Source organism: Balaenoptera acutorostrata, chromosome 4, assembly GCF_949987535.1.
Source record: "Balaenoptera acutorostrata chromosome 4, mBalAcu1.1, whole genome shotgun sequence".
Classification (NCBI taxonomy): Eukaryota; Metazoa; Chordata; class Mammalia; order Artiodactyla; family Balaenopteridae; genus Balaenoptera; species Balaenoptera acutorostrata.
This window is the reverse complement of record NC_080067.1, coordinates 8,063,271-8,077,249: the sequence shown is the minus strand read 5'-3', so window position 1 is coordinate 8,077,249 and position 13,979 is coordinate 8,063,271. Positions and strand designations below refer to the sequence as shown.

The window sequence follows — 13,979 nt, the reverse complement described above, 5'->3', positions numbered from 1 at the left end:
AGGTTGTAGAGAAGGCTTCCTGAGGAAAACATGAGCTAAGACCTATAAGGCAACTGATATCAGGTCAGGTGAATAAAATAAGGAAAGTTTGTACAGGATAGAAATAAAGCCCATCAAAAAAAAAAAAAAAAAAGAAAGAAAACCCATCTTGCCTATATGAAGTCTAGATTCTTGTGTTGGTTGCTGTTTACTATCATGTAGGGTTGAAAAATACCTACTCAACCCCTTTGTTTCTTAAAATTCCAATTGAGAAATAAGCTTTACAGCTAGTGAAGTATACAACACTGTTACCGAGAGTAGAAATATCAGGTCCTGTCACTGCAGGTAGTTCTTGCATTAGAGTAATCTGTTCATCTTTGACCACCAATCCACTCTTGAATGCATATTTCTCTGCTGTGTGTATTATAAAAAACAGTTGCATGAAAGTGATGCTTTTGCTTTTAGAGCCATGGAATCTAATTCCTTGCCTTTAACTTCCTTTTAACTTTCTTCTTTCTCCTGAGCAACTTCCTTAAATGCATCCTTAAATGTTCATTCATCATTACGCCCAGGTGCTAATACTGAGACTTTATTTTGGGGGCTTAAATGCTCATTTTTTTTCCATTGCAGGTTGGCTTCATGAGTTGGGAAAGAGACTGGAATCTCCATACTATGGTAACAATACTTTGGGGGGGCCGTCGATCCGAAGTGCCTATATTGCCGCTCTGTACTTCACACTCAGCAGCCTCACCAGCGTTGGGTTTGGGAATGTCTCTGCTAATACAGATGCAGAAAAGATCTTTTCCATCTGCACCATGCTGATTGGTGGTAAGGAATATTCTTCCTTTAGACCAAGAGAAGGAACAAGTGTCTGCCAAACGGTTGCTGTTATGTTCCCTCTGTCCTAAAACCCAATACAGGGTAGATTGGTTTACACTGGAAGAGTCTAAAAGCACTAATTAGGAAATCAGTGACCAACAGTTATATATACATGTAGCTTAGCAATGAAAGTCTATGATGTCAAGAATTCCATGTTCTGATAGATGAAGAAATAACCATTTACCTGATGGTTGATTTTATTTATATATATATATATATGTTTTTAATAGAAGTACTGTTGATTTACAATTTTGTGTTAGTTTCAGGTGTACAGCACAGTGATTCAGTTATATATATACTTTTTCAGATTTGTTCCCTTATAGTTTATTACCGAATATTGATTATAGTTCCCAGTGCTATACAGTAGGTCCTTGTTGGTTATCTATCTTATATGTAGTGGTGTGTATATGTATCTGATGGTTGATTTTGAAAGGTCAGGCACTCTGCTTCCTAACATGCTGTTTACCTTTAGTGTTTGTGAGTTACATGAGTCTGAATCACAGGTATACATTTGAAATGCCATTTTATAGCTCCAAACAGGTGAGTGTTATCAAATTTTATTAATACTACTATAGTAAATTAAGGATGTTTGATAGATAACTTAGTTAAAACAAAAGCAACAAACACCAATACAATAATAATAAATATTTGACCTTTATTAATCGCGGTTATGTTCCATTCTCTGTGCTGAATGCTTCAGTACAATACCTCAAGCAATTCTGAAGGCAAATCTATGGGTTCGGCACCATTATTATCCCATTTAACAAATAGAGAAATTATGCTATTACGTCTGAGCTTCAAACCCAGCGTCTGTACTCCGCTTTGTATTGCTGGGGTTTGGACTCCGCAAGTCTTATTCATCTTTGCCAGCTGCCATCAGTCACTTCTCCCAATAGGGGGCGCCAGAGGGAGACTGGAGGCAGGAGGAGGGGAGAAGGAACTTCTGGGTTCTGATGGGTGCAGTGTACCTTGAGTGGTAGGCCACCTCAGACAGCTGCAAGTGGTTCCAACCTTCAGCCTCTTCAGGCACTTTCAGAAGCAGCCTCATTGGGCTTTCTCAGAGATACCTGCACCTGCTGGAGGTACCCCTGCATCCAAAGTCAGAGCCCCGACTCCTCGTGGCTCCCATAGCTTCTCCTCTGGGCTCCTGGCTGCTGCTAACCCCACTTCTTCTCTTTGTTCATCCAGCTCCAAGGGCAGAAGCTCCTTCCTGCAGCTATCACACTCACGTTACCTCTATGTAGACTCCCCTTCTGATCGTTCAACACTCCAACATCAGGGAAAACAGTTCTTCATAATAAATTCCCCCAGATGAAATATTTAGTTTCATTTCTCTTTTCTGAACCTCCTGACAGGATTGATGTCTTTATTACCCACATTTTTCAGACGACAAACCTAAACCTTGCAGAGATAAAGTAACATTTTCAATGCCATACAACCAGTAAGTAAAGAGGCAAGTTTGGAACCCAGGTGATTACTTACTTCTGTCATTAAATACGTAAATGGAAACATGTTGAATTATAAAGCTGTTCTCATGGAGATGTGGGCATCTACCTGGATTGAGTAAATATTCTTAAGCCAGAGTTCTATGAGTACTTTCTGCCCCACCGTATTCCCTCAAAAGCTTGTTATGTCATGTTCTCTTTTTTCTTAATTTAATTTTTGTTCTATATTAGAGTATAGGTGATTTACAATGTTGTGTTAGTTGCAGATGTACAGCTAACTGATTCAGTTATACATCTATATATATCCATTCTTTTTCAGATTCTTTCCCCATATAGGTTATTACAGAATATTGAGTAGAGCTCCCTGTGCTATACCGCAGGTCCTTGTTGATTATCTATTTTATATATAGTAGTGTGTGTATGTTAATTGAGATTATCATGTTCTCTTAATGACCTTAGTCCCAGATATCACTTTGAGGTTTGAACCTTATTATAGAAGATGGTTTCTACCAACTTCCTTGCATAGATGTGAACTGATTATGTGGGACTTCAAGCAGTGAGTCATCCAGCCTACCATGAAACCAGAGCAGCATAAAGGCAATCTTTCCCTCGAGGAGTTTAGGATCACCTTGGAAGAAATATGTGGAAAGAGTTTTAACAATACCAGGCAGTAAATGCTAAGTGCCAAATCAGTTAGGAAATTGAGAAGCAGTGAGAAACGGGGCCAGGGATTGGGAGAATTTCTTGGAAAGGCAGAGTTGCTGAGGTAGCATGCTGGGACTGCAGCACTTGGAAGAGGGTTTTGGCCGATGTAGAGCAGTAACAGCCTAGGGAGCAGAGAACAGGAATTCTCGTTTTCTAAAGAGCTGCAATGTGCCAATCCCGTGGTGGTGATTTTATACCCAGTATTATGGCTTATATAATTGCTGCTCTCCTTGATGGCCCGTCTTTCAGCCTAGCAGAATGACAGGCATTTTGCAAACAGACACAGTCTATATTTATTTAATATTTGCCCATGTTTCTTCTACTCCTGATGGAAATTTTTGGAAATGCTCAAATGCTCAAGGCTTAACCTACTAATTTGACATTGGAAGAATATGTTAGCTAATTGAGCTTATTTCCTGTTGATTCACTAACTATAGTGTAAGTGGTCCTGAATCAGAAATTGTTAAGGATATTATTATTCCCTGCTATTCATTGTGAGTAGAAGCTAAGCTGGTCACAAAGCCAAAAGATATGGGAAATAATCAGATAATGCCACTTTATCACTTGGTAAATATTTATTGAGCAAATTATCCTGGTGCAAAACCAGCACTCATTTGGAAATGGCATTAAAGCATTTAGGTGACTTGAGCAGCACTTAGGAAACCATTGGTTTTGAATGGCAAATGGCATCTGAGTAACTCAGATTTATTAATTAAAGCTTCACGAATCTGTGTCTGTGGGAAATAACTCTATTATTGTGACAATTACCCTAGGCTAAGAGAAATGATGCCTTCATTTTAATATTTCCTAGTTAACAAATTACTGGCATAATTTTGAGAACTAATCATAAGAGCTCACAATATTGAACACTTTGTTCATTTAATTCTCGTAACTCCATGAATTAGAGGTTATTAACACCCCAATTTAGATGTAAGGCAGCAGAAGTTTAGTGAGTTTAAATGCCCAGATTCACTAAGACCTAGAAAACTTTTTGTAAAATATCCATTTCATTATATACTGCAAATTGACTTTATTTTTTAATTTCTATAAATGTATACAAATAATTTATTTTTTTAATTTAAAGTATGTATTACCATGGAATCAACGCTAAGTTATCTTATCAGGAATCCCCACACAAGGCCGATGAAATTGCTAATGACAGGGATGCAATATTTACTACAAAAGCAGGCAGGAGTGGTATTAAATGTTGCAGGTGAGTGTAAGAACCCCAGATAATTATCCAGGGCAGAGGCACTCACAAGCTGAGTGAGGAGGAGGAGGGGGAAGGGAAAGCTTCCACGTGAGCATCTGTAATTAACGAGTGTGCACACCACTGATTTATGGGAAACATATTTAAAACTATCAAAGAGATTAAGCGAAAATAATGAAAAAAAATCCATACCTAGATAAATCTTTATAAACTTTGAGAACACCGAAAACAAAGAAGGAATCCTAAAAGCTTCAAACTATTAGAATTAATAAGTGAATTTAGTAAGGCTGATGGATATAAAGTCAATATGCAAAAATCAATTGTATTTCTATATATTAGTAACAAACAATTAAACAATATAATATTTTAAAAATTATAAAAACATCAAATACACAGGAATAAATGTTTTAAAATGTGCAACACTGAGACTTCCCTGGCAGTCCAGTGGCTAAGACTTTACCTTCCAATGCAGGGGGTGCAGGTTCAATCCCTAGTTGGGGAGCTAAGATCCCACATGCCTCGCAACCAAAACACCAAAACATAAAACAGAAGCAATATTGTAACAAATTCAATAAAGACTTAAAAAAAATGGTCCACATCAAAAAAAAATTTTTTTAATGTGCAATACTATTATACAGAAAAGTATAAAACATTAGAAAATTTACAAATAGTTTAAAATAATGGAAGGATATACAATGGTGATGGTTTTAAGACTTAGTATTGTAAACATACCAGTTTTATTCAAATTAGCCTAAAGAGTCAATGCAGTCTCCATTTAAAAAACCCAGTAGATGTGTGTTTGCCTGTATATATGTGCCTGTTTGAAAATTGGCAAGATGTTTCTAAAAATTAGAGGAACAGCAGAACTAAAATGATTGTAAGCAAGCATAAAGAAGAACAAAATTGGAATATTTATGCTGCAGATATCATGATGCGTGATAAAGTCACAGTCATTAAGAAAGTATGGTGTTGGCTCAGGAATAGATAAATAGGCCAATGGAATTGAAGAGTGTGCAAAAACCTGCCCATAAACATATGGTCACTTTATTTATGACACTGGTGATACTGTAACACAAAGGGGAGAAGATGATACTTTCAATAAACATTGCGGAGTCAAATATATATAAATATACATGTTGAAAAACAACCTTGACCCCTCTTAAAACTAAGTTGAAATTAATTCCAGATGAATTTTGATCTAATTGTGTAAGGGAAAACAATAAAGCTTCTAAAAGCTAACATAAGAAAGTATTTTCATGACCTTGGGTTTGGCAAAGATTTCTTAAGCATGACTCAGAAAGCCCTATCCATAAAGGAAAGACTGATACATTGAACTTCAGAACTTCTGTTTATCAAAAGACATTATTAAGAACGTGAAGCAGCAAGCCACAGGATAGAAGATATTTGCAAACATGTATCTGACAAAAGACTCTTATCTATTATATATAAAGAACTCTAACAAATCACTAAGAGCAGAGAACTAAAAAACGCATTAAAATTTTTAAAAAGCACTTCAAAAATAGATTTTCTTACTAGAATAGATGATAAACATATTTAAAAAAAAGGTGCTCAACATCATTCATGTAGGATATGCAAATTAAGATCAAAATTAGATAACATTTGCATTCACCAGAATGGTATATGAAAAACACTAATAACCCTAAGTGTTTGAGAGGATAAAGAACATCTTGACTTCTCCTATACTGTTGATGTGAGTGTTAGTTGGTACAAGAGTCTTGTCAGTATTTACCAAGTTTGAACATATCTGTATTCTGTGCCTCAACAATTCCATTTGTGAGTGTATATCCAACAAAAAATCACATATATTCACATCAAAAGACATAACGTGGAAGCATTACTGCAAACATTTCAAAGTGGAAATGCTCACTAATAGGAGAATAAATAAGTAAATTATGAAATAATTATTCAATAAAGTACCATACGGTAATGAGAATGAATGAACTGTTATGTTACCACATGGATAAATCTTACAAACTCAATGCTGAGCAGAGAAGACAGACACAAATAAGTACGCACTGCATGATTTTGTTTAAAGAAGGTTCAAAAGTAGGCAAAACTTATTGATTGCAGTATAACTCATAGCTGCAGTTACCTTTGGTGAGGGTGCTGGTTGGTGACTGTGTGGGACACCAGGCAGCCCTGGGTGCTGATAATATCACGTTTATTCCTCTGGAGGTGATTCCATGGATCTGTTCACTTTGAGAAATGAACTATACAGTTACTATTTGTGTAATCTTCTCAATGTGTGTCTCTGATACTAATTTTAGTTTGTAAAATGATAATAGATGAGCTAAAAATAATAATATAACTATCAGGTGTGGGATGAGAAAGTGGATAGCAGTGAGCTGAGTTCTCACTTTTCATGTCAAGTTGCTTTTTAGGTTTTGTCTTAATATGATAAGTCAAGCAGTAGAAGTGAAATCTCATGATCTAAAATGTTGGTGGTAATCAGAAGAAGACCTAAAAGAAATAATTTTGAAAGTTTGCCTTTGGAGAGTGGGATGGGGATGATGGGAAGGGCTTGGGACTGAACTGTTCCTAAAGTTTCCAAGCTACTTGCTTATGATTATAAAACTTTTTAAAGAAATTATCAAACTGCCAGAGGTTCATTTTGGTTCCATAAATATTTATGGCGCAGTAAAATTATGCCAGGCACTGTGCTAGATGCTAGGGAAACAAAGATGACTAAGATATGATGCTTTCCTTCGAGGAGTTCACAGTTGAGTAATGGAAATAGGTACTCAGGCAGATGATGTTCTTTCTTTTTCCATTTTAACTTTTCCTATTATAATGCACATTTCGAAAGAACTGGAAAATCTACATAAAAATAAAATTACATATAATCCCATCACCAAAGGATATTCTTTTCAGTCTTTTCATACATTTATTCCCCTATTTTCTAAGAGATTTATATCAACTACACATCTCATTTTTGTCACCAAACAAAATATATTGAGAACATTTTCCCATGTCTTTTAAAATTCCTCTCTCATATTTATTCATGGCTGCCTGATGACTGAGCCCCAAGTGTTGGGACCATCACCTCAGCCTCAGAGGTTAGATATAGCTTTCTAGTGAAGAGGACTCATCACTCAGGACATGTCCAGTTTAAATGAGGCATTGTTGCCAAGGAAGAGGTAGAGTGAAACTCTTAACAGCCAAGGCTTTCCTTGGGTCCTCTTATCCTATAAATACTACCCTGACGTGATTTTTTTGGACCCACAAATTCGCTGTTTTTAAGGTGTCTTTACACTGCCGTTTCAAGTCATCATTTAGGAAATTGTTCTCACTCTCTGTTCTCCCTGCCATCTGCCACTCACAACCCAGTGTACTTATAGCAAGGACTGGAAAATTCCAGGGCAATAAGTCAGTGAGAGAGAAGAGGAGGGCAGCTAAGGTTACCCAGAGCCTGAGCTCTGGTCTCCTTTTATAGCAGGAGAGCACAGTTCCTCTGTAGACTCTGAAGGCACTGCAAAGTAGTTGACTAAAGAAATCAGAAATGGGGCTTCCCTGGTGGCGCAGTGGTTGGGAGTCTGCCTGCCGATGCAGGGGACACGGGTTCGAGCCCTGGTCTGGGAGGATCCCGCGTGCCGCGGAGCGGCTGGGCCCGTGAGCCACAGTTGCTGAGCCTGCGCGTCTGGAGCCTGTGCTCCGCAACAAGAGGGGCCGCGATGGTGGGAGGCCCGCGCATCGCGATGAGGAGTGGCCCCCACTTGCCGCGACTGGAGAAAGCCCTCGCACAGAAACGAAGACCCAGCACAGCCTAAATAAATAAATAAATAAAAATTAAAAAAAAAAAAAAATAGTGTTAGTGGTAAGAATCTATTTAAAAAAAAAAAAAAAAAAAAGAAATCAGAAATGATGATCTCAGAACAGCAAGGTTGCCCAAAATCCAAAGAAAGAAGTGGTGGGGAGGGAGAGAGAGAGAGAGAAAAGGAAGGAGGAGGAAAAAAGGGGGGGAAGCAAAGGAAAGATAAAGAAAAAAGGGAAAGAGAAAGCCAGGCAACCTATAAGAATGCATTTTCATTTGAGATCTGTTTACTTTCATGTCAGATCCTGAGTGTTGAGCCTCCTCTGAAAACCTGATATTAACATGATCTTTTACAAAATGCATTCTATACAAAACTCCTCCGCAAAGAAAAAGAACCTCCCACAGACTCAGCAGCAGGCCTAGCATGCTACTTTCAGAATTATATACATCAAATTTGCTAGGAATAAAAAGGAAAAGTGAAGGATAATTTCCAGACTGACCTGGATATAGAAGTTCTTCAGTCAAAATTTCATAGTAGATGGAATGATTTGGTCTGACAGTCACAAACACTCTTCGCCAGTGTGAAAATGATAGCCAGTGACAGAGAGGCAATAATAACTTTGGAAAACTGAAAAACTACGAGAGCTAGCGTTGTATTTTTTGAACTACCTAAATTAGAAGTATTTTCCTATGCTGAAATGAGACTTTGAAATTATGATGACTCAGACATAGACTAGGGCTTTCCAACAACACTTATGAATGCTACAATGAATCCAGTAATTCATTTTATTGATAATGTACAATTAGGACGCTAAGTGATCTGAACATATTACTTCTCTTACCTTAAGTGCTTTACAGACATTATAATTAAACAAAGTTAAAATCATACACATAATTAAGGAAAGCAGTGTTAAAATAAATGAAATAAAATTGTTCTCAGTACTCAGTTTATTCGCCATAAATGACTATTACTACGTACTTTCTACAGATGGTGAGGCTTCCAAACACTGAGCCCATAAGTATATTAACAGAGCCTGAAATCGGTGTTTAATTCCTTCGACTTGGAGCAGAATCAGTTCTTTTCTTTGCTGAGTGTTTATCATAAATAGAGGTCTCCCCTTCCAAATAAAATATTTAAGCGGCAGAACTGTTGTGCTTCTAAAACCATACAGAAGAATGAGCCTCTACTTAGAACCTGCCAATAAGCGTTCAACATTTAGTTGTTAAGCAATATACGTTTTTCTTGGGATATTTTTAACCCTTTGGAAGACATTTCATTTTTGAACACTTAGGAAGAATCTGCACCTACGTGTGCTTGCATGTAGCAGGCATTTCTTGACTATTTCTTGAATTTCCTCCATCAAGAAGTTATTTCCACAAAGAACCACTCAATTATTTGACAGGTTCCTGGAAAACCTTAAATCTGGGTTTCTCCCGCATATTTTACACCACTGAGCATCCTGGAAATTCATAGCACTTTTCACTTTCATGGGAAAAATTAACATAAATTGAGCACCCACACACAATTAAAGGCACTTTAAAAAAGATATTTTAACTCTTTAAATCCTGAAATAACTCTATGAGTAAGGTACTGTTATGCCCATTTACATATAAGGAAACCACGCAAGGGAATTACATATCTCGCCTGGTTTACAAAATTAGAAGTGGTAAAGCCAGAATTTAAATCTAGTGGTGTCTGATTCCGAAGTCCATATTTCCTCTGCAACATTATATTGCCTCCTGTATATAGACCCTAAGTTTAACCCTATTCTAGTAACTTCTCCAAAATATTGAGGCCTTCTTTATTATGGGGTGATTTTACTGGCATGATGACCATATTTTCCATAGAGAAATGATGATGTATAACCTGATAAAGAATTTTAACTCCAGTGTTAGATTAGGCTGAAATTAGTATGACAAAAGTTGATAATTTTTGGTAAACATAACCGAAAGAAAGAATTCGGGTTGGGGCTATCTTGAAATATTCAGGAGGATGGATGTAACAACAGGTCGACACATTTGCACTAATTATCAATTCTGGTGCTAAGAAACTTTTAACATAGTTCCTTGGACGTTGAGATTTGGGCACAGGGACGTTTATGATAGGTCTTAATAGACAAACTAGAAATTTTTAGTCTTTTTTTTTTTAACTAAAAACTGCTGAAACCAGTGATTTCACCCAACCCCTGAGCTTCTTACCTCCTTGCCAGTCCCATGGGGATCAGGGCTGAAATCTGAATATCACAGAGAGTTGATCTGTCCGTAAGTGTGGGCACACTCTTTCCCAGTTTAACAAACCCAGGTGGGTCCAAGGCTTTCTCGGGCTCCTTGCTGGTGTCTGCTAGGCCATTTCCGTTGTTTGACCAACAACTACTGCTTAGTGCAAAATCCTCACATCTTTTCTGACTTTGAGATACTTGACCACTCCCCACAGCAGGTGGCTCCTTGGGAAGTGAAGTCCATCTGCTTGCTCACTCTATGTTTTTCCAGGAGAAAATCCATCCCTAGCCCCCATCCACTCTGGAATTCTGGTGAACAAAGCCTGCTTTCTTATTACACTCTGGTGGTGCTTTTGGGAGGGGAAGACTGACCAAGAAATCTCATTGAAATGGGAGTCCCATGTTCGTGTACCACCCGGCTCTTCTCAGAAGGGCGGCGAGGAATCTAAGCAGAATATCTGAATTCTTTGTTTCTTGAATGGTCTCAGGATTTCTAATATCTGTGTCCCTTAAAATTAAAGTGACTAGAGAGCTGGGGTGGTGTTATCTTGGCTTCAGATTGCCCAGGAAATCCTCAATTACATTTCTAACACCTTTTTCAGTACCTTTATTAATAGAGACGTGTCATATTTAATATCCTAAAACTAATTTTAAATGATGGCTTTGGGGAAGAGACTAATATTCTCATAAAGGCTAACCAGATTTGTATTATAGACTTACTTTTGAAATGTATTTGTTATTATAATAAAAATAACTATTAAGCCCTAATTTGATAGCTTATTCTATGAAATTGTTAAAACCATTTCATCATACCTACACAATTATACCCAACGATTAAAATAATACAGATGTGAATAGAGTACAAAAATCAAAGTTTGTCATAGCCAGGATGGTGGCTAACAGATTAAGTGTGGGTCAAAGTGGTCTATTGTTCTTATTACTGAGTATTTTTAAAAGGTATTTTTACTCTGATCAAGCCACGTGGAATCGAAATGACTACATCAGGATGCACCCTGTGGCACTGCTGCTGCAGCAAAAAGCCTGTTTCAAAATAGCTGTGTCAACGTGGCCAGCTACGTGTACTCTGCTGATTCAGGATATATAGACTGTACATTTATACATAAGGAGGAAGCCCCTCCATCCTATTTTTCTCCCATTATATGCCGTGTTGTTTTCTCTAGCCTTGATGCATGCCCTGGTGTTTGGAAACGTGACGGCGATCATACAGAGGATGTATTCCAGATGGTCCCTCTATCACACTAGAACCAAGGATCTGAAGGACTTCATACGTGTCCATCACCTGCCCCAGCAGCTCAAGCAGAGGATGCTTGAATATTTCCAAACAACCTGGTCAGTCAACAATGGAATAGATTCCAATGAGGTAATGTGCATTTCTCATGTTGACGTTTTCAGGCAGAAAGCACATATTCTAAGGTAAAAGCAAAGTGCTCTAATGCAGGTCTCAAAAGGGAAATACACACCTACCACCTTCTTTATCTCTTTATTTTTAGTCTCTCATGACCTCAATACATCTTCTTTCATCTGCTCTGGCTTATATTTTTACAATGTCACTTTGGATTGGCCTGTGTTTTACAGTAACTTGCTACTTTGGTCAATCAGGCAGACTTATTTTCACTCTCATTGACCCTCTTTGAAGGAACCAATTCTTATGACAGTTGAATGATGGAATCATGGAATATTAGATTAATCAAGTTAATGTTTACCTTTAAAAGCAACAAAGTAAAAAAAAAAAGAAATGGCTTTTCAGCAAACATGTTATCTTTGGGCATCCAGAAACACCGCAGACCTCCACTGTAGAAAAGTTATCCTATAAAATCAAGCAACCATTCCACAAACCCCCCCAATGAAACCAGTCATCAATATTTTTAAGTGATTATTTGTTTTTTCCTCTCTTCAGATGGTCATGACAGCAGAGGAAACACTAAAGGGTCCAAATTCCATATCTTCTGTCCTGAGTAGGTGTCTTTGTGAGAAGCAAGTCACAAGGAACTATATGTTTCATTCTAGAGTCTTTTATTAATTTATTCTATTTCTCCAGACTTATTAACAGCTGATTATTTAGGAGCACACAACCAGGGTCACAGTCATGGAAAAATCTCTCCAGGATTACTCATATGTATATTTGCTCTTCTGTACTGTGGTTGGTCAAACAGTGGGAAAAACTTCCTGTGGTCTTATAGTCAATCAATTATGCAAGACTGACCCCAACTTGCTTCCCTCTTTCATCTTCTCTGACAGCTTTTGAAAGACTTTCCAGATGAGCTTCGTTCTGACATCACCATGCACCTGAACAAGGAAATCTTACAGTTGTCCCTTTTTGAGTGTGCCAGCCGGGGCTGCCTCAGGTCTCTGTCCCTACACATCAAAACCTCCTTCTGTGCTCCAGGGGAGTATCTGCTGCGTCAGGGAGATGCTTTGCAGGCCATCTACTTTGTATGCTCGGGCTCCATGGAAGTTCTTAAAGACAGCATGGTGCTGGCGATTCTTGGTATGTCTGAGTTGAAAAGCTTCATGAAATCTTACTCTGGAGCATAAATTAAGGAGATGAAATGGGGGGAAAAACTGTGATTGAGAGAAGGAAAATTAGGGATGAATATATAGATTCAGGATATGGGTTTAATTTGCCAAATTATTATTATTAGTTTTTATTATTAATTGTTATGCCATATATTGAGTTTACACTGTGCTAAGTGTTATATCCAACACATGTTTTGATTCTTGTTAAAAATCCAGTGGTGTAAATATTATCCCCACTTTACAAGTGAATATATCGTATCTTAGTTAACTTAATTTGTCCCAAATAACATAGCAAGAGAATGAACACAGTTCTTTCTGATTCCTAAAGCCAGATTATAAATTATGATATAGTCTGCCTCTTGGTGAAACAGCTGGCCAGTTTTCAGAGGGCATTTCTGCATTTTTGTGGAGAATCAATTCAGAGAAGAACATTGAAAATTGTTTTATCTGTGCGAGAAATTGCACAAAAAATGATTTCGTATTGAGAATAAGCTCTCATAGCAATCATAGCAATCATTAACTCAGTTCTGTCAAGGTGATGATAGGCTTTTTTCACTCCCTCAAAAATTCATAGGACAATTTGTGAATATTTTGTACCACAAAGTTGACTCCAACTATTAAGACATAATTGGTGTTCGTTGAAATGTAAATGTCAGCTGACAAAAGATGACATGCAGGGTTAATGTAGAAAAATTGCTATCTGCAATTTTATGTGTACCTCTTCTAAAATTCACTTTCATTTGTTTATCTGTTTGTTCATTTATTTATTCAACTATTATTTCTTGAGGGCCTACGAATAAATTAGGTACTGGTCTAAACGATATATTTTGAACACCAGTGTAGAATGATAATGTTCAGAATTTGTGTTAATTAAAAGTGGCTAATGCAGCACTTTTCATTTATTTTTAATTTTCATATTTAAGAACCTAATATCTGTGGACAACCCAACCCTTTACAAAGTATTTTCACATGTGAGACCTTAGTTACGTTTTCCTAACACAAAGAGACAGATAAGAGAGGTATTTTCTCATTTTTCCGAAGTCAAAGCTAACCTAGGTCTTCAGACTCTGTATCCAGTGTTCTTTCCACCTCTGAACAATGCCTTTTATACTATATGATCATTGTTAAGTCTGCAGTCTCTGGATTTTAGCTAGTAAGCTTCAAGATAGGTTATATTTGGGAAGAGAGAGGAGAACTAATATTGATTGATTCCCTAATGTGAGCTGGGTGTT

General features: G+C 37.3%; 1 protein-coding gene across 1 annotated transcript in view; it reads left to right on the top strand.

The window, feature by feature from the left end:
• The window catches only part of KCNH8 (potassium voltage-gated channel subfamily H member 8), a 276,697-nt gene that overhangs the window by 189,247 nt on the left and 73,471 nt on the right, over positions 1-13,979 (top strand). The window contains exons 9-11 of the mRNA XM_057545662.1: positions 610-807; positions 11,391-11,590; positions 12,469-12,718. Coding sequence (XP_057401645.1) covers positions 610-807; positions 11,391-11,590; positions 12,469-12,718 — 648 coding nt within the window. The remainder of the gene's footprint in view (positions 1-609; positions 808-11,390; positions 11,591-12,468; positions 12,719-13,979) is intronic.